The sequence below is a fragment of the Epinephelus lanceolatus genome, chromosome 23 (genome assembly GCF_041903045.1).
Source record: "Epinephelus lanceolatus isolate andai-2023 chromosome 23, ASM4190304v1, whole genome shotgun sequence".
Lineage (NCBI taxonomy): Eukaryota > Metazoa > Chordata > Actinopteri > Perciformes > Serranidae > Epinephelus > Epinephelus lanceolatus.
The window spans coordinates 34,841,375-34,866,749 of record NC_135756.1 but is presented as its reverse complement, the minus strand read 5'-3'; the positions used below and the strand labels follow the sequence as shown (position 1 = coordinate 34,866,749).

The window sequence follows — 25,375 nt, the reverse complement described above, 5'->3', positions numbered from 1 at the left end:
ATGTAAACAACATGAAAGCATTGATCCATCCTGCCTTTTATCAATGGTCCAGGCTGGTGGTGGTGGTGTAATGGTGTGGGGGATATTTTCTTGGCACACTTTGGGCCTCTTAGTACCACTTAAGCACTGTTTAAACGGCACAGCCTACCTGAGTATTGTTGCTGACCATGTCCATCCCTGTATGACCACAGTGTAACCACCTTCTGATGGCTACTTCCAGCAGGAAAACGCACCATGTCACAAACCTCAAATCATCTCAAACTGGTTTCTTTTAATAGGACAATCTGTACTCTAATGGCCACCACAGTCACCAGATCTCAATCCAGTAGAGCACTTTTGAGATGTGGTGGAACCGGACATTTGCATTATGGATGTGATGCCGACGAATCTGCAGCAACTGGGTGATGCTATCATGTCAATATGGACCAAAATCTCTAAGGAATGTTTCCAGCACCCTGCTAAATGTTTACCACGAAGAATTAAGGCAGTTCTGAAGGCAAAAGGGTAACCCAGTACGAGCAAGGTGTGCCTAATAAAGTAGCGGGTGACTGTATATGTATATATCATCAGACCAGGCCCCTGCTCATACTCTTAAAGCTCAGCACCAGAACCGATCCATTACCCGTCATTAAGTCAAAGCTGCACCTGCACGCATGATTAACACACAGGCTTCAGTCACTCATGTTAAGCTGAGTTCTCCATTTTTGAATTTCAAATCCAGCAGAGGAAAAGTGTCTTTAACTGGCTGTGCTGGATGCCAGGATGGCGAAAACGTTCTGCGCAATCACTGCCAGGTAAGGAACCATTTTAGCATGCTCTTTCACCACTATAAAACCTCACAAGGATTCTTCTTGGGTGTCTTGAACTGAACCCCTGAATTGTGGCTTGATAAAAGTGATTTAGATGTCAAAATATTACAAATATACTGCACATCTTTTTCATTTGTTTTATTCTGAAAAATAAAAAATCTTTTTCTGTTTTCACCTGCTGCCCACCCTCTCGTAGGTCATTTTTACCTGTACTCGTGAATTTATATATATACACATACATTACACAGCTTTTTGTGGGTACCAGCAGGTACCCAACCCGGCGCAGGACTCTGGCACAGGTTGAAGGAGCTGACAGGATTGCATTTCACTAGAATGATTGATTGAATAGTTTGATGGACTGATTGATTAATAATTACCACCAGTAACACTATCAGATAAATTATAGTATAAGTATAGACCCTTTTAGTGTCAGTTTGTTAGCTGGGGGCAAAACACGACTCACACCACAGGGCTGTAGGCTACAAAGGAGTCTTAAAATGTCTTCTTGTTGTGTTATTAGGAACCAGAATAGAGGGAGTCATGGCAACTTTGGTCAAATGTGATGAGACAAAAAGACTGGACTGAGGTGGTCATCAAAAATGCTTGCATGTGCAGTGCACACTTCATATCAGATTAGGGAAAAGTATTTACTGTTGTAGGGATGAATAATGTTATATGTATTAAGGGTTACCATGTTCACCTAATCATAAGGAAGGTATTAAGAGGAATATTGGACTTCTCCGTAACGCTAAACACAGTGGAGGAAACTGTTCAAGTGTTGTCCTCCTTTGTAAGGTTGGCATAGTAGTCAACCACAAAGCCGGCCATCCCACCTTCAGCAATCCTGTCAAATCCTCCATCCACTGAGTGAGAGCATACGGGTCGGCCAGTCTGGTCCTGTTGGTCAGTGTTTACTTTTTTAAGTAACACTTGCAGCCCCAGAGAGTGAATGACCCGGCATGGTGCATTTGTAAATTCAGTCTGACGCTCTACACTAAAATGAGAGCCCTGTTGTTCAAAGAAACGAAGTGTTCTATTTTTACATTATTTAAAGAATGGTTAGGTTAATCACACATTCACTCTGCTCGGCACTCTGCCGCTCCATCCCCCCAGACAGAGTGCCCAGAGTGAGCTCTGCCACTCCAAGAATGCGGTGCTCTGCCCAATGTTACATTACAACAGTGCTCCAAAATTACCAACAGTCCAGTTTGTGCTGGAGTGCGCTCCGGCCCTCGTGACGAGTATTTCTGAATGCACCACTTGCATTATCTTCCTCCATTGTTTAAAACAAGCCAACAAAACTTACTAGCAAGCGCTAGCTAATGCTGCGGAGAACTGTTTTGCCTCCAGCTAAGCCCCACCCACAAAAAATGCCATACTGTTTACTAACATTAAAAGGGTCTATTAAGTCTCATAAAATTGATTTGATACTTAGGCAAAAAGCTGGTGTCTTGCGTAGTGCCATAGTTGAGTAAAGTTACTCAGTTCCTCTGGACTGATGCTAAAATACTCCTCCTCACCTCCTTCCTCTTGCGGGCAGCTTTACACAAGACACTCTGGGCAGCAGTGGCAGGTAGGGTGTGGTCATCATAAAGGTCTGAAACAAAAACAAAAACACACTAACTCACACAAGGAATGGGATCAAACAACATGTTGACAAACATGGCGGGCATTATTCGTCCACCACTAAGTACAGTAGTAATGATGCAGCTACAAAAACCCTCTCACTTTCTGTGAATTTTTCTGTGCTCTGATAATTTAATGTGACTTTCAAACAACTGCATAATGTTACCATGACATACCTGCTACCAATGACATTTGGTAGCAGGTATGGTGTGGTATCTGTTAGCCAACTAAGCTTAGTGATTTCCAGTGTCACATGTAGGTCTGAGTAATCAAGTCTGGTAAGAACACACCGGAGTACTCACTGAACTTCATCCGGATGTACTCATAAGGGTCTTCCTGCCAGAGCTTTTCATCCTCATCTTTGTAACACATGAGAGGGAATATGACTTCCTGGCATATGGTCTGTAAGAGATGATGGTTTTCATAAGGTTGGGAGGAAAATTATAGCGGCTTCAAACAACAATCCATCATAATAATAATAACAAGAAAAATGTAGTGATAGACGAAACATTGCATCCATCTGCAGTCCACCTTTTATAAACAATGGACAGAGTGACTTGGGGTGCAATTGTGGTTTAGTGGTTAGTGCTAAGAGCGATTCAAGAAGACCCGCAGGAACAGGAATCAGGGTCAGGGGCATTGTGTGGTGGGCAACAGGCAGGGGCACGGTCCCGGACGTGCTGATCTATGGCATCACAGACTGGCAAAACATGCTTGTTTTCCAACTTACTGAGTATTAAAAATAATCATAATTTAAAGCTGCAAGCAGCAATGAATGGGTACTTGTAGGTCACCGGTCAAAGCAGCTGTGTGTTTCAGTGAAAGTTGCAAACTGCACACAGGAGTTAAATGCTAGTTCCTGCGTATAGTGCAGGCACTGGAATTGACCTATTACAATTTTTGTGCCATGTGTCCACAATGTGGTCCTGGAGAACACGCACTAATTATACACCATTTTATTTTATATCAGTTGTAGACTGAAACATGTAAATATAAAGTAAATAAAATGCTGATTGTCACACAAGGCTTACTTCCTGTTGCCAGAATGTGGTGTAATGACAATGACACCTCATTAGCATGTTGATGTCTTTGGGCCTGGGGTCTTATCAAACATGTAAAAATTTGGGGCAGAGTGGACAATGTACACTAAAGGAACAACTTCCTGTTTCGTGGTGAATAATATGACACCAAGGAAATGGCTGTAATAAAAAGTTTCATGAGTTTTTGAGCGCCTTTAGCTCCATCAAAATGCAATGCGAATAATAATGATAATTATAGCTGCTGCGCAGCAATGGTTGGGGCCAGGCAATTTTAGGCAAAATTAGGCAATTCTGAGCAACACACACACACACACACACACACACACTAAAACAAAGCATATCACAACACAGAAGTTACATCATAAAATTATGGCTTGCCCTTCAAATTGTGGATGAGTGGCTGAAGTGATCAGACTCATAATATACAAAGGAAAGAAAAAACTCAAGAACAAGAAAGTAAGAATAACATTAACTGCTAGCAATTATGAACAAACTGGCCTGATCTAGCTTAAAGCTAAACATTATCCATGGTGACAAAGATGAAAACATTTTTTAAAATGTAAAAGTAGCTATTGGATAGACTCTGCATATTGACTGATAGCTAAGCCAAATAAACAGGGAAAAGAGACAAGGGATAATAGGGAAAAGTGTTGATAAAGAGTATTTGTCTCTCCACGAAACTGCCTGGATCATAATTATTTTAACCTTAGTAGTCTCTAATCAACATAGCATGATGCCTGAACATAGGACTTTCACATTAGAATGTCCGTTCTGCCTTAGCTGAGGCTTGAACACACAACTTCTGAGACTGAGGTCCATCTTCTATCTCACTGAGCTAATTGGCAAGTGACAGTTCATGTGTGGCTTCACAAATTGACTAAGCCAAGCATCAGGGTGCCAGACAGTAGCCATCATGCCATGGAAAAGCAAATTTCAAAGTGAAAGTTCCAAAGCTATAGCACATATGGTTGATTTGTTATGAATTTTCAAAGTTTTAAAATTTAGAGGATTGCTGTAGCGCCACCATCAGGACTATTGTCTTGTGTTTCCAGTTGAGGACATCTGGCATGGGACTGGACCTTTATGAAAAGTTTGGGTAGATTTCTCATATGGAAATGCTGCACGAGCTGAGGCTTGAACTCACAATCTTCAACACCAAGAACCATCCTCTATCTCACTGAGCAAACAGAAATGTCACATGTAGCTTCACAAATTGACTAAGCCAGTCACCTGTGTGCAAGACAGCAGCTATTAGTGTGTAAAGGCAGATTTCAAACAGCTGTCAAAAATTCAGTTATTAAGACAAAAATCCGAAAATACACAAATTGCATCTAGACAGCATGGAGATGTTGGTAATTTGTTTTTAACAATGATTTATTGGCTCCATAAGTGAAAAACTGATGTTTAAAAATGCCATTTTTGCATTGACTCCAATTGTTCGCATGAGAGCGAAATTCAGAATGCTGTGAAAAATTCAGTTTTTGAGACAAAATTCTGATATTTTCCAAACATCATCTACCATGACTCCAAAATTTTGTCTTTTTTTTTTTTAATGAACATTGAAAATGTATTTAGCAAGAATTTGCAAGTATATGTTTACAATACTGTTTACAGTCAAACATTTTGATGCACTGTAGGCTCAATTTTCGATAAATCAAAAATCTGTGTGGATCGTTTGTGTAGGACAGTCTGAAGATGCTCTGTAGCAAGTTTGGTGTCAATTGAGCAAAGATTGTGGGAGGAGATAGGTTTAATAGGTTTTACAGTTTTTGGAAAAAAAAAAACACTGATGGACTTCATAATTTGCAATATGTTTAAATGTTTCTTCAGTATTGGGGCTACATTTTGGTGAAAGTTGCAAATCTGTAGCACATATGGTTGATTTGTTGTGGATTTTCAAAATTTTGAACTTTAGAGGCTTGCTGTAGTGCCACCATCAGGACTATTGGCCTGTTTTTGCAGCTGAGGCAATCTGACATGGGACTGGACCTTTGTGCAAAGTTTGGTGATTTTTCGCGCATGGGAAGTAGGATTTCCTCAGAAGAAGAAGAAAGAAGAAGAACATGCAGGATAACAATAGGGTCCTGGCAGCTTAAGCTGCCCGGCCCCTAATTATAATAATTCCTTTAGTTTCAATACGGTCCTTGCACTGTTTAGTGCTCAGGCCAAAATAATAATAATAATGATAATAATACTAATAATACTACTACTACTACTACTACTAATAATAATAATAATAATAATAATAATCATCATCATCATCATCGTTATCGTCATCATAATCATAATTCCTTCAGTTTCAATAGAGTCCTTGCAATGTTTGGTGCTTGTGACCTAAATCTGATTCTGAACTGTTAAAAGTTCAAAGCTGTGATGGATCAAAACCTCTGGCAGTTTCTGACCCTGCATTAAAAACAACTAACAGGTTATATGATTATCAGACAGATGTTAATTCATGTATGCCCAACTCTGTGCTGGGCCATGCTTTTCTTTTGCAACACCATCTCCCCCATTGGTCAGTTGCAGAAACATTTTGTTGACATGATGCAAATCATAATCATCAAGCAAAACTGCAAATGTCATACCCATCTACACATTTAGTCCACATTATATTCTTCCATGATTATCCTACCTGCATATGTGGCTTCATCTGTTTCCAGGTTAGTGAGTGTGACAGGCCCTGGTTGAGGTAGTTGAGGCACTGCTGCAGGACGCGAGGAGTAACATACTGCTTCTGTCGGTACTGGTCCACCACCTTTAGCAGGACCTGGACAGACAACACATCACAACAGACAACAGTGAAACCAAACCCATCAGAGCCTGACCAACAAATACACAGGAAATTTTCAACCACAGGTCCACAACCTATGACATGACCAAATTTACATTTAGAGAAACAATGCAAAATTCATGTTGAGTGGTCCCTGTGCTGCTAACCCTCCTGGTTCATAGTTCATAGTTAATCTCTTTGCCTTATTCTAGCAACCAAGAAATCTAAGCTCGCCACAATATATCTTAATAGATCGACATTTTAAAAAAATGGATGTAAAAGGTGTACTCAATGTTTTTGTGTTCATATGACACAGAATTAAATGCTCAAACAACAACAAAAAAAGTTATAGTTAGCTAAACTTTTATGTCACTGAATTGTACTAAACTAAAAGTTAAGTGCAAGCTGTTTCCAAAAAAAAATTAAATTGAGTGAGCAAATTAGGGTTTACAGTGTACAACTCTATCGTTGTTATTATTATAAATAAAGTCAACCTTCCAGTAATAATGTGACATATGTTAGTGAATTAAGAATATAAATGACTTGCACATTAAAAAATGCCACTGGCAGACTGGTCATCTTCATCTTTGTAAACTGACTCTCTGACATCCTAGAAAAGCTTGCTGATCCCTAATCTCAACCAACATGTTCATGTTTCAGTGACACATGCTAACCTGCTGTATGCCCATTGCATATGTCTTCAGGAAAAAGTCTGCAAACTCGTAGTACTCCTTTGTCACATTGCCTGGGCTTCCATACCTGTAATTCAGAGCAGAAGCGTGTGAATAGCTGCTAATGTCCCCCTCCCTAAATTCAGATCTGCTTTCTGGTAACACAAGAGCAGCTCTGGACTCACCGTTCAAACATTCTGGTGATGATGCGTAACGCCCACTTCTTACACTTCCACCATGCCAGTTCTGGACGGTCGTCCTCATCCACCTCCAACGTCTCCTAACAAACAGACACTTTATGTTCAGCTTTTGGAACTTGTAAACCCAGCAGAGAAAGAGAACAACACAGCCAGATTTCACTTAGATTCAGTTACATTTTAGTGTCCATTACACTTTGCTCACCTCAAGATAATGTAATTGTAAGTACCATCACTATTATAAGTATTCATAATAATAAGAATTATAATAATCATGATAATAACAACATCAATAATAACAGTGGAGCCATTAGGGAAATATTTGATTGTGTACACTGCAAATTATTTCCAGGAAGTTAGAATATGCAACTGTAGTATTTCACAATAAATTACATTATTATCACCTCGCAGGCTTTTACTAGGTAAATATAGTAATTTTACAGAGATACACTGCTATATCACAGTAATATATGGAGTTCAACTGTGACATTACAGTGAAATACAGTAATTCTATGGGAGAATATTGCTAAATCACAGTAATCAAATGTACATGAACTGCGAAGTTACAGTACTTAGTAGTTACAGAATTTACAGGAACGTGCTGTTATATCACAGTAATGTAACAGGCTTTAACTGTATGGTTATAGTTTAACATAATAATTATGCAGGAGCATGCTGATAAATCACAGTAATATGAAGGCATAACTAGTGTGACATCACAGTATACAGCTGCCATTTCACAATAATTTACTGTAAAAATGACAGTAATTTAATGTCAAAGCAATGTAACTAGTAGCCAGTAACCTACTGTAAATGTACAGTCAAATATTTTACAGTGTAGGTTTGCATGTATGATTATATGTCATCTGTGGATCAATGTGTGTGTGTGTGTGTGCACGCGCGCACACACGTGCAGGCGCGTCTTACAGCTGGGACGTCTCGGTCCATTATGGTTCGGAAGATTTCCATCCACTGAGTCATCACTGTGTTGTTGATCAGCTGTAAGGGCAGCGAGTACTGCAGGACAATAAGGTCAATACTGTCATCATCATCATTATCATCATCACTATCACAGTGACAGTGACACACACAAGAGCTCATTACAAGCATGAATATTATACACTGCTGACTTCATCTACTGTTTCAGTGAAGATGATAGCTTTAGTTTTGATTAATTTGTCATTCATTATTCTTAATTAAGGGTTCAAGCCCAAAAGCCCTTTTGTTTTTGTGCTAATTTATTAGCGCCTGAGCACAAAAGTTAAAGTACAAGAACCCTGCTGTTTATGTGAAGCTTATAAGGGCCCGAATACCGACCAGTGCAAGGCCCCTATTGAAATGCAAGGAATTATTAGGGCCCAAGCAACAAACAGTAAACTTTAAAAACTCATAACTCTTTCACTGTAAGTTAGATTGCTTTGAAATTTGACAGACAAGTCCAGCTCAATGTGCCCTACCAAGAAATCTCAAGAACAAGAGGTCTGCCTATTAGATTTTCAGCCATTTTAATTTTTTGAAAAGCACAATTTGACATCTCCTCCAAAACTATAGGTCTGTGGATCATTATTGGACCGAGCTTATCAAAATTTATCAAAACCCCGTAATACCCCACTGTATTTTGAAGTGACCGACTAATGAACTTAACCCTATGGGCCCTAGGCGTTTTTGGGGTATTTTTACTGCCTTTACTTTTAAGCTCATATCACAGTCATTATAAAGGCTACATACACATGCTATATCTTGTTTTTTTCAGGACAATCTGGGCTAACCAGATTTGCCATCATTCCATGTCCTTCTATGTGCCTCTATTTTATATTAATTTTTATATCAATGAAAAAAACAAATCTGTGTTACTAAATTCTTACATTTTTACATGTATCTCACCATAGCAAGTTGGAAGAAGACATATTCTGCCATATATGAAGAGGGGAGACTCTCTGGAATCTGGCAATATAAGAACCATGATGGTGGGACATTCTGTCACTTCACAGCTGTCCAAAACATGTGGTTTGTGCCAGGCGGACATGATTGCCAGTATTTTTTCATTATTGCAAGAAATTCCATTGACTCATTCACAAGTCAAAAATGTGTTTTACTGAAAGAAACATGCAATATTTACATCTAAGATCATAGAAAAATAGTCAACCAAGTGCAATGATATCCTCCAAGATAATATTTGACACTTTGTTTCAGTAAACAAAGTTTGTTGTTGTTTTTCAGTTTCAGTTATATATTGGGGGGGCATTTTGGGCATTGGGGGGGACACATGTCCCCCTCAATGTATATGGTGACTATGGCCCTGTCATGCATGCATAATTAGGCTGCAGTTGTCTAGGTGCGCAAAGGTGAAGTGGCTGGTCTTGTCATACAAAGTTTGATGGAGTGTCAACTGGACAATATGGAGATATCTGCATCTTGAAAGCCGGACTACAAATGTGGATAGACAGGGAGAAACACACGCAAGCCTAAGACGTGGTAAGATATTCCTCACTATATGAAGTGACTGATAACAGGATCTGTATCATGGATTGTGAAGAAATTCGTCAGGTTTTTATTTTGTAGACAATTAGTCTGGATTTATAGCGTGACGGGATAACAGCACAATGATGTGTGTGGTATCATTAGAAAGCTCTAGTCCTGTGCTTTCATGTGATATGTGTGGCATTTCTGTCCGGACCAAAAATATGGAGCGTGGACTGGTGGCTGGAGAGGTGCCAGTTCACCTCCTGGGCACTGCCGAGGTGCCCTTGAGCAATGCACCGAACCCCCCAACCGCTCGGGGCGCCTGACCAAAGGGCAGCCCCCTCACTCTGAGATCTCTCCACTTTGTGCATGTATAGGTCCTGTTTGTGCATGTGTGTGTCTTTCAGACCTGTGTGTAATTGACAAGCAAGAGTGAAAACATTGAATTTCCCCTCAGGGGGATTAATAAAGTGAATAAACTTAACTTAAACTTAAACTTATGCGTGGCTTCTCGCTATGATGCATGGTTGCGGAGAAAATCAATAGAGAAGAACAGGTGTGAATTTGGACGCACTATGCGTCGTTCGGGCCCATAGGGTTAAAGAGACATGGCTTAGCACATAAAAAGACCCAACTCTACAACTATTAGGCCAATCATCATGAAACTTGCAGAGCATGTCCACATAAGTACCTGAAAAATAACCTGAAAGTTTCATTCAAATCGACCACTAGGGGGTGCTACAAATGTGAAAAATAGATGTAGCAAATCAGACAAATCAGACCTTAAATCAGAAATGGTTTGTCCAGTCATCACAAAACTTGTAGGTTACGTATCATAATAACGTTGAATCATGTGTGTCTAATTATTTTCAAATCAGTCAATAAGGTTGCGCCACTGTGCAATGGTGTGGCCATAAATCAATTTGTTGTTTGTCCAAACATCACCAAACTTGGTGGATATTTCTAATTTAGTCATTGAGAGGCGTCCCCAAACTGTGTTCGGAATTAACTGATAAGGGGCAAAGGCATTGCTGCAGAAGGGAGTAGCCCAGTACAGATTTGGTCATAAATAAATGAGTATGTCCGATCAAAGGTGTCAGTAACGACCAAAGGTCTTGATCCTTCGCGGCTTCATCATTTAAAGGTCTGTGCTGGCTTGAACCCAGGAATCGCCGCTTGCAGCGTTAGTTTGAACATGAAATCTTCTTCTTCATACATATAATTTTTAATAAGCTGTGGTCCAAAGACCACAGCTGTCTGCCTACACTTCTGCACCATGTTTTCTGAATCCTGCAGTCACTGACCCTGCCTTTCGTCATGTGTTGACACAAATGCTCACAGGCAGACATACACACCTGTACAAGAGCGTGGAAGATCTTGAGGATCTGTTTCTGGATAAGGACAGAGAAGATGGTGGCATCTGCCAGCAGCTGGCTGATGAGCTGCTGAATCCTTGGCAGAAAGATCTGCATGGCTGCCAGCAACGGTTCCCTCTCATCTGCCTTTTTGTACCTGCGGTACACAGACAAACACAAACACACCATGCAAGCCCAAAGTATTTTAATCATACTTGCTAGTTATATTAAAATCTGGAAGGAAGGAAGTGTTAAAGCCTCCTTCCAGGATTCTCATTTAAGAACAGATTCAAAAGTACACCTGAACAAATATCTATAGTTTGCGAGATAATACACTGGATCTTGTTGGTTTCATCTTTACACGACCTGAAATGTAAATGTTGACAATTTGTGGTTTTAGGGCGGCACGGTGATGCAGTGGTTAGCATTGTCGCCTCACAGGGTTCCTGGTTTGAACCCGAAGTGGGGAGTTTCAACCCAGGCTGGGGGAGCCCTTCTGTGTGGAGTTTGCATGTTCTACCCATGTCATGTTCTCCAGGTTCTCTGGCTTCCTCCCACAGTGCAAAGACATGCATGTCAAGTTAACTGGTGACACTAAATTCGCCTTGGGTATGAATATGACTGTGAATAGTTGTCAGTCTCTATGTGTTAGCCCCGCAATATCCAGGGTGTACCCCACCTCTCGCCCAACGTAAGCTGGGATAGGCTCCAGCTCCCCGTGACCCCTAACAGGATAAGCGATTATGGAAAATTAACTGAATTAATGCGGTTTTAGTGAGTTCCATGCTTAAACTACTACATATTACATTTGTTGACTAACAACAGATGCAGTCAATGACATGAGCAACGGAACTTGGGGGCTCAGCCTCCCCACATTTACACCCCTTTCCCATGTATAGTGAAGTGAGCTGGGTGGAGGGTGTGGCTGCCCTGGACCCACAGATCTCTCGTGTTACAAGGGGACCTAATCTGCCTAACTTAACATGCCTGTTTTTGTTTAGTTGAATATGTTGCATGAAGTTTGTGTCTTGATTATGAAAACAAAAAAAAAAGTCAGACTCTGTTAGCGTTTTTTGCAGAGAGGATATGCTATGGTTTCAGGGCCAACCATAGCACAATTTCAGCAATCACACTGGTGACAAATGACATCATATTGGCATTAGACAGAAGGTATCACTGCGCTGCTCTTTTTATAGATCTGTCTAAAACATTTGATACAGTCAATCATCACTTGCTCTTGAGAAAATCAGATGCAGTAGGGTTGGATGAAAATGCATGTGCATGGTTTCAGAGCTACTTGACTGACAGGCGTCAATGTGTTAAGCTTGGCCATACAAAATCTGATTTTTTGTCAGTTAGTGGAGGTGTACCTCAAGGGTCTGTTTTGGGTCCATTGCTTTTTACTGTCTATATTAATGATATTATTCCTTCTTTAATTGGTTGTCATACCCATTTTTATGCAGATGACACAATTTTATATTGTACTGCAGATTCTGTTCAGACAGCCATCAATAACTTACGAACTGCTTTTAATTCTTTTCAAGAATCTCTAATCAAACATAAACTACTTCTTAATGCAAATAAGACAAAATACGTGTTGTTTACCCGAGCCAAAAACACTGATTTCAATAGTGTGCATTTATACACCAAAACTGGCTCAGAAATCGAGAGAGTCACAGAGTACAAATATCTTGGCATCTGGCTAGATGAGCATTTCTCATTCAAATATCATATTAATAAACTTATTTTAAAGTTGCAACCAAAAATTGGCTTTCTGTACAGAAACAAATCTTGTTTCCCGGTGCTCTCAAGAAGAGTAATAATTGAAGCAGTGTTTATGTCTGTTATGGATTATGGTGATATTATCTATAGACATGCTGCTGCCTCAACTTTGAAGCATCTGGAATCGGTCTATCATTCAGCCCTTAGATTTATATCTGGTGATAAATATGATACTTGCCACCGTGTTCTATATGAAAAAGTTGGTTGGCCCTCTCTTAAGGAAAGGCGCAAGAGGCACTGGCTTTTATATATTTTTAAGGCCTTTCTAGTCAAATTACCACCGTATATTGCACATTTGTTGGAGTGGAATTCAGGCACTGACATGACCCGTTCAGCTGAATTGCTACTATTCAAAGTTCCTCGAGTCTGTACAAGTATTGGTAAGACTGCCTTTTGTTATGATGCCCCAAGCTCTTGGAACGCACTACAACACATCCTGAAATTAGACACACTCCCTTCACTCACAGAGTTTAGGATGGCATGCATTGAGAGCCATATATCAACAAAATCCAGAAACATCACTGATTTCTCTGAACCCGAGCTCATCTGAGATGGACTGACACAGAAGCCCCGTTTCCACCAAGCAGTACTGTATGGTTCAGTTCAGTGTGGTACACATTTTTAAAGTTTCCACTGTGAACAGTTGTGGATGGTACCAATGGAACCGTTCTGTACCGTCCTCGGTCACCCCTCTGTTGGGGTACCTAGCACACAGATCTGGTACTAACAGGTGGCCCTAGAAACACTGTAGTCCGTTGACTGGTCAATAGAGGATGGTCACTCTTGCTCAGGGCCGAGTTGTAGCTGGCTTTATGTAACCTCTGTTCATACCGAGGCAAGTCTTACAAACATAAGTAAACTATAACTATGAAATAAAAAAAGTGTTTTGCTGCCTCTTGCAGCAGCTGATGACTAAGAAATAGGGATGTACCGAAATGAAAATTTGTGGCCGAAGCAGAAGCCGAATATTATTAAACGCTTGGCCGAATACCGAGTACCGAATACCAAATATCATTGTTTAGTTTTTCATTAGTTTTTGCAGATGAACCCCCTCCAGATTAGTGTTGTCACGGTACCAAAATTGGGACCCACTGTACGATACCAATGAAAATATCATGGTTCTGAGTAGTATCACGATACCACAGCGAAAATGAGGCAGATGTGCCTTTTGTCATTTATGAAAAGATAAATCACTTTTCTATATCAATGATATTTCAATGGAATAAATTACTTATGACTTATTCATACTTCAAAAACAGCATCAATAAGTGATTAACATAGGGGGGATCAAAATAAAATAAATAAATAAAATAAAAATCAACCAGCCACCCTCCTCCACTGACAGTCCCTTGATAAGTAATGAACAGTCCCTAAAGTGCGGTGAGGTTTGTGGACTGTTACTGCCACAAAGAGAGAAATGTCAAAGGCTCGTTTCTCCTCTGACACATCACATACCTGTGTTCGGCTGGCTCGGCTGTTCAGGTACTTCTGGGCAGTCCACACGCCAAGAAGAGGATATTATTGGAACCGACTTCTCCATCGCCGGGTAAGCCGATTGCCGCCGTATTTGACAGGAATACATTAACATTACTGTCTGTGTCTGTGACCCCCGTTCAACCCACAATCGGTGGGATTCGCCTTTCGTTTCTGCTGCTGGTTGAAATCTGTAGGCTGCTCGCACAGCGTGCTGAATGATTTAAGCCTATTTTGCTCGCTCAAAACTATTTTTAGTCGCAAATGCGAGTGCCGTGACGGACGGATCGCCACACTGCCGACATTTTATACCGCCCGTCACAGCAGGCCGTTTGATTGTGTTATCAAAACACGCCGCTATTATACGGCCTTGCTTTTAACTTATTCCACCGAATACCGAATGTGTGTTTTTTTGCAATATTCGGCCGAATATATTCGGTTACCGAATATTCGGTGCATCCCTACTAAGAAAAAAAAGAAAAACTAAGAAAAACTTAATTCACTGGGCCGACTGCTGGCAACTTTTAAGGTGGAACTTTTACTTGTTAAGTTACTCAGTGCATTATTTGACGATGTGAATCCATCAGCACACCTTAAATTTCAATATGACAACTTCAACCATTCAACCATTTATTGTCTCTTTTGGAAAAAAATAGTGTCCCGAAGCATTGTTCCTGTGGGCTATGGCAACACTAAACCCCTGTGCTTGCCGGAGAAGACTAAATGCACAAACCTATTATTTTTAAATATCCCATTGAGAGAGACTCTCAGTCCGGTCTGTACTTTGTACTGAAATTGCCGGCGTGTAACCCCGTTCTGTGGATGATAAATGAGGTGCAGACTTCCCTCTGTGTCACCAGTGATGAGGAAATACAGCGATTGCGAGATGGAGCAGTGGGTGACAACAACCCCACCCACATTTTGCTGTTTGTGGTGTAAACGCTAAACAGACCTGGGTTTAGATACCATGTCTAGGAGGTTACTTTTGGTTCCAAAGGTACTATACTGAAAGTGTTTGGTGGAAACTGGGCTGTAGTGTACAAAACGCAGAGGAACTGTTTTGGGCTTGCTTCCTGACATGGATTATTTTTGTTGTATGTGGAAATAAAACTTAAAGCTTTCCACCAGTCTGAATACTTTTTGTGGAAACACTGCAGATCTTTGAAAGCTGAGAATAGAATTATTCTCTGAGCATTGTGGTTACCTAAGCCTTATGAGGATTATTATTAGCCCACCCTCCTTTTAGACCTGTAGTTGTGATGTAAGGGCTCCCCAGGAAGGATGTTAAGAGCGGTAAGGTGGTATAGAGGAAAATTAGCAGGTTACTCACTCATAAGTTTTGACCAGCTGATAAAGAGCCAGCAGGCTGCCGTACCAGCTGCCGCTGTTGTGAGACTGCAGATACATGCCGATCTTGTCCACTATGGTGGTCCAGCGGCCAGGGAAGTCATGCTTGATGATGGCTCTCAGACACATGGTTAGCTGGGCACTACAGAGGGTGCAAAACACATGGAGTCATTTATTGCATGAATCAGTAAAGCAAGGTTATCTATGAAGTGTCTGCATACCATTCAGGAATCCCACTGTGCTCTCTGTAAATTATACAGGAAAGCAGAAACACTCTGTATTTAGTTTAAATAAAGTGTTTCATTGAAATATTGAAATATGGAGGCAGTCTACAGATTTCAATGTTACTTTTCTCAAGAGATAATTGCTAATGCATGACAAAAAGTCACGTAGCCTACTTTGTCAAAACAGGGGCAGTAATGACGAGTTGCAGCGATTAGAGAGATGGAAAGAGATTTGCATGTGAGTGTGTGTGTTCAGTCTGTGTACCGTATGGACTCTGGACAGCGGATGATGCCCTCCACTATGTGGTCTCTGATCTGCTGCCGGTCATTCTCATGGATGTTGAATGGAAAGACTACCTCGCCCAGAGATGGCTCCCTGTCCTGCCAGTACTGACTCACCATGTTCTTCAAGTAGATGGCAGCTACACACAGAGTCAGGGAGTCAGGCAAACATGCACATACAGACATAATTTTGCACTGTACTCATTCATGTTGATCTTGTTGGGATCTATGCCTTAACACAGACCTGACCTCGTAATAGATCTCCAATTAAAATATAAAAATGGCTATTTGATATAATCAATAATTATTAACAATAATTATTAATTATGTTACTGTGTGACTTAATTTACATTAAATCACCTTCCCAAGAAGGAAAAAATGATACCCAGTTAATGATATCAGTCTCATAAAGTTCACTAAACTATCAATTTAGAATTTTGATTAACAGTTAAATTAATAACCATAACCAAAATTACCATATTAATAGTAGGTTGAAGGAGTTCAGAGTTCTTGACATAGCAGAAGTTGACTATTCATTCACTCTTGTGCAATATTAAACAGACAGCAGGTATGATTCCAAATATATTTATTCATAAAGACAGCAAAGCAGATGAAACACACAAATGTGTTTAAGTGTGTGTGTGTGCGAGAGAGAGAGAGACAGACAAAGGCTGGTGTGTGAAACAAAGGGCTGTTTGGCCTACATATAAAATGGCTGACATCAGAGAACTACAAGATGGCCGACTCAAAGATGGCTTCAGATCGGGGAAGGTTTGCCTGGCCATGTGGTCAGGACAAAGACAAAGGGAAAGAAGCAGGAACTTTGAGTTGCCGTTTTGGGGTGTAGCTCTGTTGAAAGCCAATTCGTAAGTGAGTCTATGTGAATGTGATATGTGTTGCAAAGGGTCTGGGTTAGTGCAGAGGATGTTTAGTTGCTTGCAACATAGACCGCGGAACCGGGGGGGCCAGGGGGGCCATGGCCCGGGTAACTTTTGTACTCTGACATAGAGGGCTGCATTGTCCCGCCGGGACCCAAAGCAAATAGGTGTAATAGTCATTTTGATCCACACTCCACCAGTTGGTGGCGGTAATGGGTCAATTCGCTGTTTGCCAACCGCCATTAAACAGTAGAAGAAGAAGAAGAAGATGTAGCCTCGCGACAGAATGTCAACACAGGAACTTGGTGCACATGCAGCATGCGCGTTTCCACTCCATATTTATTCATAAATGGACGAATATGCCCTGAACCAGCTTTCATACCAATTTGCCGCTTGCTCAACCTGTCTGTCTGTCTGTCTGTCAGCTCCATCTGTCATGAGACAAACATGAAAGAAGATGTGCAGTTTATTGTGTTTAACCGGCGACAAGCTGTCATTACGGGCGACTATTACGCACGTCTGCGCGCTCTTTATAACTCACTGTGTGAACCTATGTTGCATAATAAAGATTTGCCCCCTCGTAATTTTTAACCGCCCCCTCAGTAACTTCATCCTGGCGCCGGGCTTGCCTTAACCTCAATCACAGCGGGAGAAGACACAAAATCAATGCATCTCTATTACTGTGCGGGCATAAATTCTCAGAGTTTTGCGGGAGCGGGCGGGAGTGGACATACACGTTGCGGTTGCGGGCGGTAATGGTCAGAAATTCAGCGGAGCGGGCAGGAGCGGGATGAAGAAAACAGTCCAGCGCAGGGCTCTACTCTGACAAACTATTTTATATGAATAAAAGCCTAAGTTGTAGCCTATCTGGGTTTTTATGAGCCAAGTCACCACACACCTTCACTCACTCTCACCAACTGCTGCTGATAAAAAAACTCCCACTGACTGCTGCATTTTGATTTGATATTAGTGTGCCTATCAAGTGCATTGTTTATCAATACGTCATTAGTGAGCGTCCCGAGCTAACGGCTGGCACCTGCGCTAGCTACATCTGGGAAAATGAAGAGACAGAAGTCGATATCTGTTTTTTTTTTCAAGTAAACAGAAAAAACAAAATGATGAAATTACTCCAGTTTCCACTGTGGCCTCAACAACAGACCCGGAGCGTCCATCTCCATCTGTTCCTAACCGAAGTCCACCACGGACTCCGGCGACCTGCCAAGCCGAGGCTAGTTGCTCTTCAAGCCAAGCTACCGAAAGCCACTGCACAAGTGAGTGCTGCGGGGATCACAAAGCCAAATCAACCACACGACCCTGCTGTGCTGATGAAAACCAAAAAGGTACAGGGGACTGGGTCTTCACAACGAGCAAGATCAGTTCAATATCAGTGGTTCAAAGATTTTAACTGGCTGACATTGTGTGAAACGAGTGGGAAACTTTACTGCACGCAGTGTCGTTGCTGTGCAAGCAAAGGCCTGGGGATTAACAAAAAAATGGAGCCTGCTTTCACCATTCATGGTTTTCAAAACTGGAAAAATGCTATACCGACATTTAAGGAGCACACCAGCAGCAAGCATCACAGAGAGTGTGTGGCTCAATTTCAGGTGTTTGTGTCACAGCAGTCCAGTGTGGCCACACGCTAGATACCCAGTTACAAGCGAACCAGAGTATCAACAGAGAGATACTAATAAAGCAACTAACTTCTCTGAGTTTTTTGGCCGGCCAAGGTTTAGCCATAGACGGTAACGACCCACAGTGCAGTAACCTGTATAAGCTGATGCAGCTGAGATCTGAGGACTGTCCTGATATCAAATGGTGGCTCAAGGAGAAGAATTACATGTGTCATGACATTGTTAATGAGATGATCCACCTGACTTCGCTTGATGTTTTACAAAAGGTTTTGTCACCTATTCGGGATGGATATTATGCCATACTCGCGGATGAAACCAGAGACATTGCTAACAAAGAACAGCTTGTTACTGTACTTCGCTGGGTGGATGACACATACATGGTGCTTGAAGATTTTGTGGGTCTTTTTGATTTGCCGAAAACAGATGCACACACAATTTTCACTGTGCTAAATGACATTTTGAGACGGTGCAATATATTGCCTGAGTTGTGCAAAGGGCAGGCTTACGACGGCGCTGCCAACATGTCAGGTCACTTGAAGGGAGTCGCTGCGAGCTTTAAAGTGCACAATCCTGCAGCTATATTTGTGCATTGTTTGGCACACTGCCTAAACTTATGCCTCCAAGACACTGGGAAAAAATGCACAGTGATTCGAGATGCACTGGATATTGTGAATGATGTAACACACCTAATTAAGCAATCCCCCAAACGAAACCATGCATTTCAGTCACTAAAAAACGAAATGAAACCCGACACACAAAACCTGCGAACCCTTTGTCCAACACGATGGACAGTGAGAACTGGCGCTTTAAAGACAGTTATTACTCTGTGCTTGCCATTGCAATGGAAGAGTTTTCAGAAGAATCCCATGATGAATGCGGTCGGAAATCTGGAGGCATTTTGGCCATGTTTGAAAAATTCAGCACCTATTTCGGTCTGCGCCTCGCTTATCTGGTTTTCTATCCAACTGAACAGCTGTCCAAGACATTACAAGCCACTAACACAATGCTACAAGACGCACAGAGTGCAGTCACCGTAACGCAAGCTTTTATTCAGCGACAGAGGTCAGATGAAGCATTTGACAGCTTCTTCAAGTCAGTGATTGAAGCCTCCAAAGATTTGACAGAAGGCCCACAGTTGCCAAGACAACGCAGACTCCCTAAACGGCTTGGGGGCGGGGATACCGAGCATGCATTTGAGAGCCCATCAGAGCATTACAGAAAACAATACTTTGAGATGTTGGACTTGCTGAATAATGAACTGAGTCGTCGTTTTGATCAGAGTGACTTTGGGGTTGTGACGGACATGGAAAAGCTGCTTGTCGCAGCGGCCTCTGGCAAACAGGTGACGCTCCCGTCTTCTGTAACGTCCCTATACGCAAAGGATTTTGACCTCGACAGTCTGCGTGCACAGTTGAGCATGTTGCCAGACACCATAAAGACATCAGGGATTCAAACTAAGTCTGAAAAAACATCAGTAAGGCTTATAAGTGAAGCAATGAATGCTGTCCCTGTGGCCAAAGAACAACAGTCAGAAGTGCACAAACTGTTGAAACTGTTTTTCACGGTCCCAGTCACTACAGCATCAGCTGAAAGATCTTTCTCAACACTTCGCCGTATCAAAACATACCTGCGTTCAACTATGACACAGAGAAGGCTTAATGACTTGATGTGCAGCCACATACACCGGGATGTTCTGGCACAAGTGGACATGACTGCTGTTGCAAAGGAATTCATCCAGCAAAATGAGCGACGCAGACTGGTCTTCGGGAAGTTCAAGGACCACTAACGTAAGTTTTTTTTACATAACCTACATGTCATTTTCTGTGGTATGGCTGGAGTAGGCATAGGCCTGTGGTGTTGGTTACTTTTCAGTAACTGCGCAGCTGCGCTTGTTTTGTTATTGGGTGTGTGTGTGTGCAGGCGGCTCTGCACATCAGTCTGATATGAGTGCTGACTTGTGATGATAATGAACATAATGTTGATTTAGATTCAAGGCAGCAAGATGAGTTTTGGTTGTGGTTGTGGACTGGATGTACTTTGTTGTTTGCTATAGTTTCATCTGTGCGTTTATGTGTAAATAGGCTTGGCCTGTTATGTGTGAATGTTAGAGTGGGATCAGAGGGGTTAATCTGAGCAAGCATGTGTTCGTGTTCATCCGTGTACTGTAGATGTGACTGTGTGGCGTCGGAATAAAAATAAGTGCTCCGCAACGTTATTTAATACATCAGTAATATTGTCTGTTTCAATGCATATGCCCCCCCACCCCCTCCGCGTGACTTGAAATTATGGCTCCCCCTTGTTCAGATGCGTTCCGCGGTCCATGGCTTGCAAGACTCTGTCTGTGGAAAGCATTAGCAAACTAACATCACCTAGCTTTGGCCAAACCAACTAACCAATAAACTAACTGCAAACCATCACAACAATAACTCAATAAACAGCATTAAATTGCAACTGACAAAGTTAAACAGTCTTGCTTAGCCTGTACAACTGTAGTAATGCTATGCCCAATTGTTAAGTTACCAATCCTTGAATGGATGGAGGGAAGAGTTGCTTTGTGGCATGCTGTTTTTGTTAGCCAGCAGATCAAGGTTGGAAAGAGCTGTGGTTCCAGGTGCCGTCTTTGCTGTGTCCTTGTTGCAGATCTCAGGAGGCAGCTCGGTGTCTTTGCAGAGTTAGACGTTGGGGTGGTAACTCAACTTGGTTCTCCTTGTTGCTGGAAAGTTAGGTGCAAACCTTGTGTTTGGCACACTAACTTCACCAGGTTTTGCTCCTGCTGTGAGCATGAGCAGATCGTGGTCCAGGAGAAAGAGTGCAAGAGAATCTTTGGAGCAAGAGACAGTCAGCGGCTCAAGAGAAAGAGCAGCAAGAGTCCGTAGAGCAAGTGCCCCCTTCGATGGTTCAGGGGCAAGCCAGAGTCTGAGCCAGTCAGCGGTCTCTCACAGTGTGACAGTGAGGCATCCTGTGGAGATGGCTGTACTTTGTCACTTTGATGAACAAAGATCATGCAGTCTCAGTCACCACCTCAGATGACAAGACCCAGAGAAAAGCCTTCACATGTCCAGTTTAGAGTTTAACAAATGACAAATCATCTGTGGTTGAGTGAATCCAACAACGTCATGAGTCAAAGAGACTGGATTGAAAGGATAAGTCTGGTGATATTCTATTTTTTTTTTCATCCATCCATCCATCCATCCATCCATCAATTTTCAGCCCAGGATACTTAAACTCCTTTGCTTGGGGCAACCACCCAGTCAGACCTGGAGGGAGCAATCCCCACTTTTCCAGAAAAAAACCCAAAAAAAAACCATACCCTCTTCAGCACAGTTTCAAGGTGGACACCCAAGATGAGAGTCACCAATTAAGTATTTGACCAAATGTCTCCCCTTCTGTTACTGAAATATGACACTGAAGTTGAAGTTGACCGTCGACCTTTTAGATACAAAATATCATCACTTCATTATGTTATCCTATTGGACATTTGTGTGAAGTTGTATTATAATTAGCACTAAATTCTCGAGTTATGGCCAAAAACATATTTTGTGAGGTAGCCACAGCTATCACCGGCGGAGAGGCATAAAAATGCCTAAATACAGAAATGATGAGGCAACCTCTGTTTTCATTCTTTTGTAAGTAGGCTTTAGAAATTTGAGGGGGTTTGTTTGCCCAGACAAACAAGAGGATAGCTGAATTGAGTTATTTAACCTGTCCCACACCAGTGTATTATTTTATAATTGCCATCCACCACCAGCATTTTTGATCATATTCACTGAACTTTCAAGACCCATAGAATAATTTGTTTTATGAATACGTAAACAGTATTTACATGAAACTAAAGGAGAGACCTTTTATTTTTAAACACAAAAACATGCATTTTTGTCAAAGACAATCATTTTCAAGTACTAAATAAATTTCACATTTACCTTTTTTGTTTTTTCTCATTTCCTTATGTCAGCTTGAACTGTATAAATAATAATAATAATAATAATAATAATAATGATAACAATAAAAATAATAGTCTTTAAGGTATAGCAGAACACGCTGCCACGTTCAGTGATCGTTCAGTGTTCTGCTGTTTCCCTCTCCTCTGTAATCATCTTGTCCGTGTGTTGCTGTCACTGTCATGGAGATCCTGTTTCGTCCCACCAAACTCGTTTGCTTCTTCGTACAAATCGGATTCAGAATATTGGTCAAAACAGGAATTGCAGCGTCTGAGTCCATCAACATCTCCACGGCTTGCATTACTTTTCTGTCAAAGCCGGCATTTTCATGCAGTTTACAGGCTGCTACATTTCTGTAAACAATATCTTCCAGGTTTCAGCTGATCTTCTTTGATTATTTTTGGACACGGGAGTGCTGTTCTAGTTCACAAGATGTGTAACAGCACCCCTCGTAACAGTCTTATAACAGTGAAAACATGGATTGCCAGGATATCTTTTCAGTGGCGGGGAAGCGTTCTGTCATAAATGATGGAAAATTTTGTCAGTGGCTGGGATATTGTTTAAGAAAGACAATGGTAAATAGATAGTAAGGTTTTGATGAGAGTGAAGAAGTGCAACCATTTTTATAGCACTGATACAACCAGTCATTGAGAGGAGAAGCAACTTCCAGTTCCTGATATTAGGTTTTAATTTGTCTACCATGTTCAAGAAATTCAATTTCAGTAAATGTTTGGGATTTCTGGAAATCTTTAATCCAAGCTAGGTAAAGTGGCAAAGATATGGCAAAGATTTCAAGATGCAGGGCTCAAATTATTATATCATAGGCACCATTATATTGGGTGGGCACCCCCGAAAGCTTCTGTTGTTCTATTGCTCTTTTAACTCAGAAAAAAATACTCAGAAAAACAGAAAAATTTACCCTGAAAAACAAAACAAAAAAACACGAAAAACAGAAACAAAATTACCACGAAAAACAGAAATAAAATTACCACGAAAAACAGAAAATATTACACAGAAAAAACAGAAAAATAAAAAAATTACTCCAAAAAAAAAAAGAAAAACAGAAAAAAAATACTCAATAAAACAGATTTTTATTTATTTGTCAAGTGAATGCAATACACTTCCGCACAAATTTGTCTTGCATCAGATCTTGTGAAATATTGCTTCCATGAATCTGTTAGACAGATGAAGATGAGATGAAGCTGTGCTGCGTGCGACAGGCAGAACGTTGTACCGTCTGAACCTCAAAATAATAATTAAACAAAGAAAAGATCTACGTAATCATTTCCAATATATTCACAAGCTGTTTTTATCTAAAAAAAGATTCTGCTTCAGTCCATATTTGTTGGCGTGTAGTCTTTGAAAAACAACATTTTCACTGAGGTAAAAAAATAAATCCTCGTCTTTCACACATTCTGTAAACGGAGTGGGGTGGTGTAACAGCAATCTAACAGCACCATAAATTACATTTATATAGCCATAATAATGGTAATATATACATACATACATACATACACATACATATATATATATATATATATATATATATATATATATATATATATATATATATACATATATATATATACATACATACATACATACATATATATATATATATATACACAGTTGAAACCAGAAGTTTACATACACCATATAAAAAGGCACATAACCTTTTTTTCTCACCGTCTAACATTAAATCAGATTAAACTTTTCCTGTTTTTTGGTCAATTAGGATTACCAAAATTATTTCTATTTGCTAAATACCAGAATAATGAGACAGATCATTTTTTAGACAATTTTTTATTACTTTCTTGAGAGTCAGAAGTTTACATACATTTCATTAGTATTTGGTAGCATTGCCTTTAAACTGTATGACTTGGGTCAAACGTTTTGGATATGCTTCCACAAGCTTCTCACAATAGTTTGCAGGAATTTTGGCCCATTCCTCCTGGCAGAACTGGTGTAACTGAACCAAGTTTGTAGGCCGCCTTGCTCGCACATGCCTTTTCAGCTCTGCCCATAAATTTTCAATAGGATTGAGATCAGGGCTTTGTGATGGCCACTCCAAAACACTGACTTTGCTATCCTTAAGCCACTTTCTAACCAGTTTGGCAGTATGCTTAGGGTCATTGTCCATTTGGAAAACCCATTTGCGCCCAAGCTTTAACTTCCTGGCTGATGTCTTGAGATGTTGCTTCAGTATGTCCACATAATGTTCTTTCCTCATGATGCCATCTATTTTGTGAAGTGCACCAGTCCCTCATAAACCATAAACCTATCAGAGGCTTCCAAAGACATGACATCATCATGTGGGCTTTCCCAAATTGTTTAAAGGCATACTAATCTTAGTGTATGTAAACTTCTGACTCTCAAGAAAATAATAAAAAATTGTCTAAAAAATGATCTGTCTCATTATTCTGGTATTTAGCAAATAGAAATAATTTTGGTAATCCTAATTGACCAAAAACAGGAAAAGTTTAGTCTGATTTAATGTTAGACGGTGAGAAAAAAAAGGTTATGTGCCTTTTTATATAGTGTATGTAAACTTCTGGTTTCAACTGTATATACACACACACACACACACACACACACACACATATATATATATATATATATATATATATATATATATATATAGGCCAAAAGTTTGGACACACCTTCTCATTCAATGTGTTTTCTTTATTTTCATGACTATTTACATTGTAGATTCTCACTGAAGGCATCAAAACTATGAATGAACACGTGGAGTTATGTACTTAACAAAAAAAGGTGAAATAACTGAAAACATGTTTTATATTCTAGTTTCTTCAAAATAGCCACCCTTTGCTCTGATTACTGCTTTGCACACTCTTGGCATTCTCTCGATGACCTTCAAGAGGTAGTCAC

The 25,375-nt window shown here is 40.6% G+C and overlaps 1 protein-coding gene across 4 annotated transcripts in view; it reads right to left on the bottom strand.

Annotated features, from left to right (window-relative positions):
- ipo8 (importin 8) overlaps positions 1-25,375 on the bottom strand; it is a 107,072-nt gene that overhangs the window by 58,431 nt on the left and 23,266 nt on the right. For 2 of the 4 annotated variants that reach the window (XM_078165282.1, XM_078165283.1), the window contains exons 3-11: positions 16,023-16,179; positions 15,517-15,675; positions 10,932-11,088; positions 8,041-8,130; positions 7,102-7,196; positions 6,920-7,004; positions 6,108-6,242; positions 2,726-2,837; positions 2,330-2,406 (exon numbers count right to left, since the gene is read on the bottom strand). In XM_078165282.1, coding sequence (XP_078021408.1) covers positions 2,330-2,406; positions 2,726-2,837; positions 6,108-6,242; positions 6,920-7,004; positions 7,102-7,196; positions 8,041-8,130; positions 10,932-11,088; positions 15,517-15,675; positions 16,023-16,179 — 1,067 coding nt within the window. The remainder of the gene's footprint in view (positions 1-2,329; positions 2,407-2,725; positions 2,838-6,107; positions 6,243-6,919; positions 7,005-7,101; positions 7,197-8,040; positions 8,131-10,931; positions 11,089-15,516; positions 15,676-16,022; positions 16,180-25,375) is intronic. The other 2 variants (XM_078165284.1, XM_078165285.1) reach the window with 1 other exon arrangement.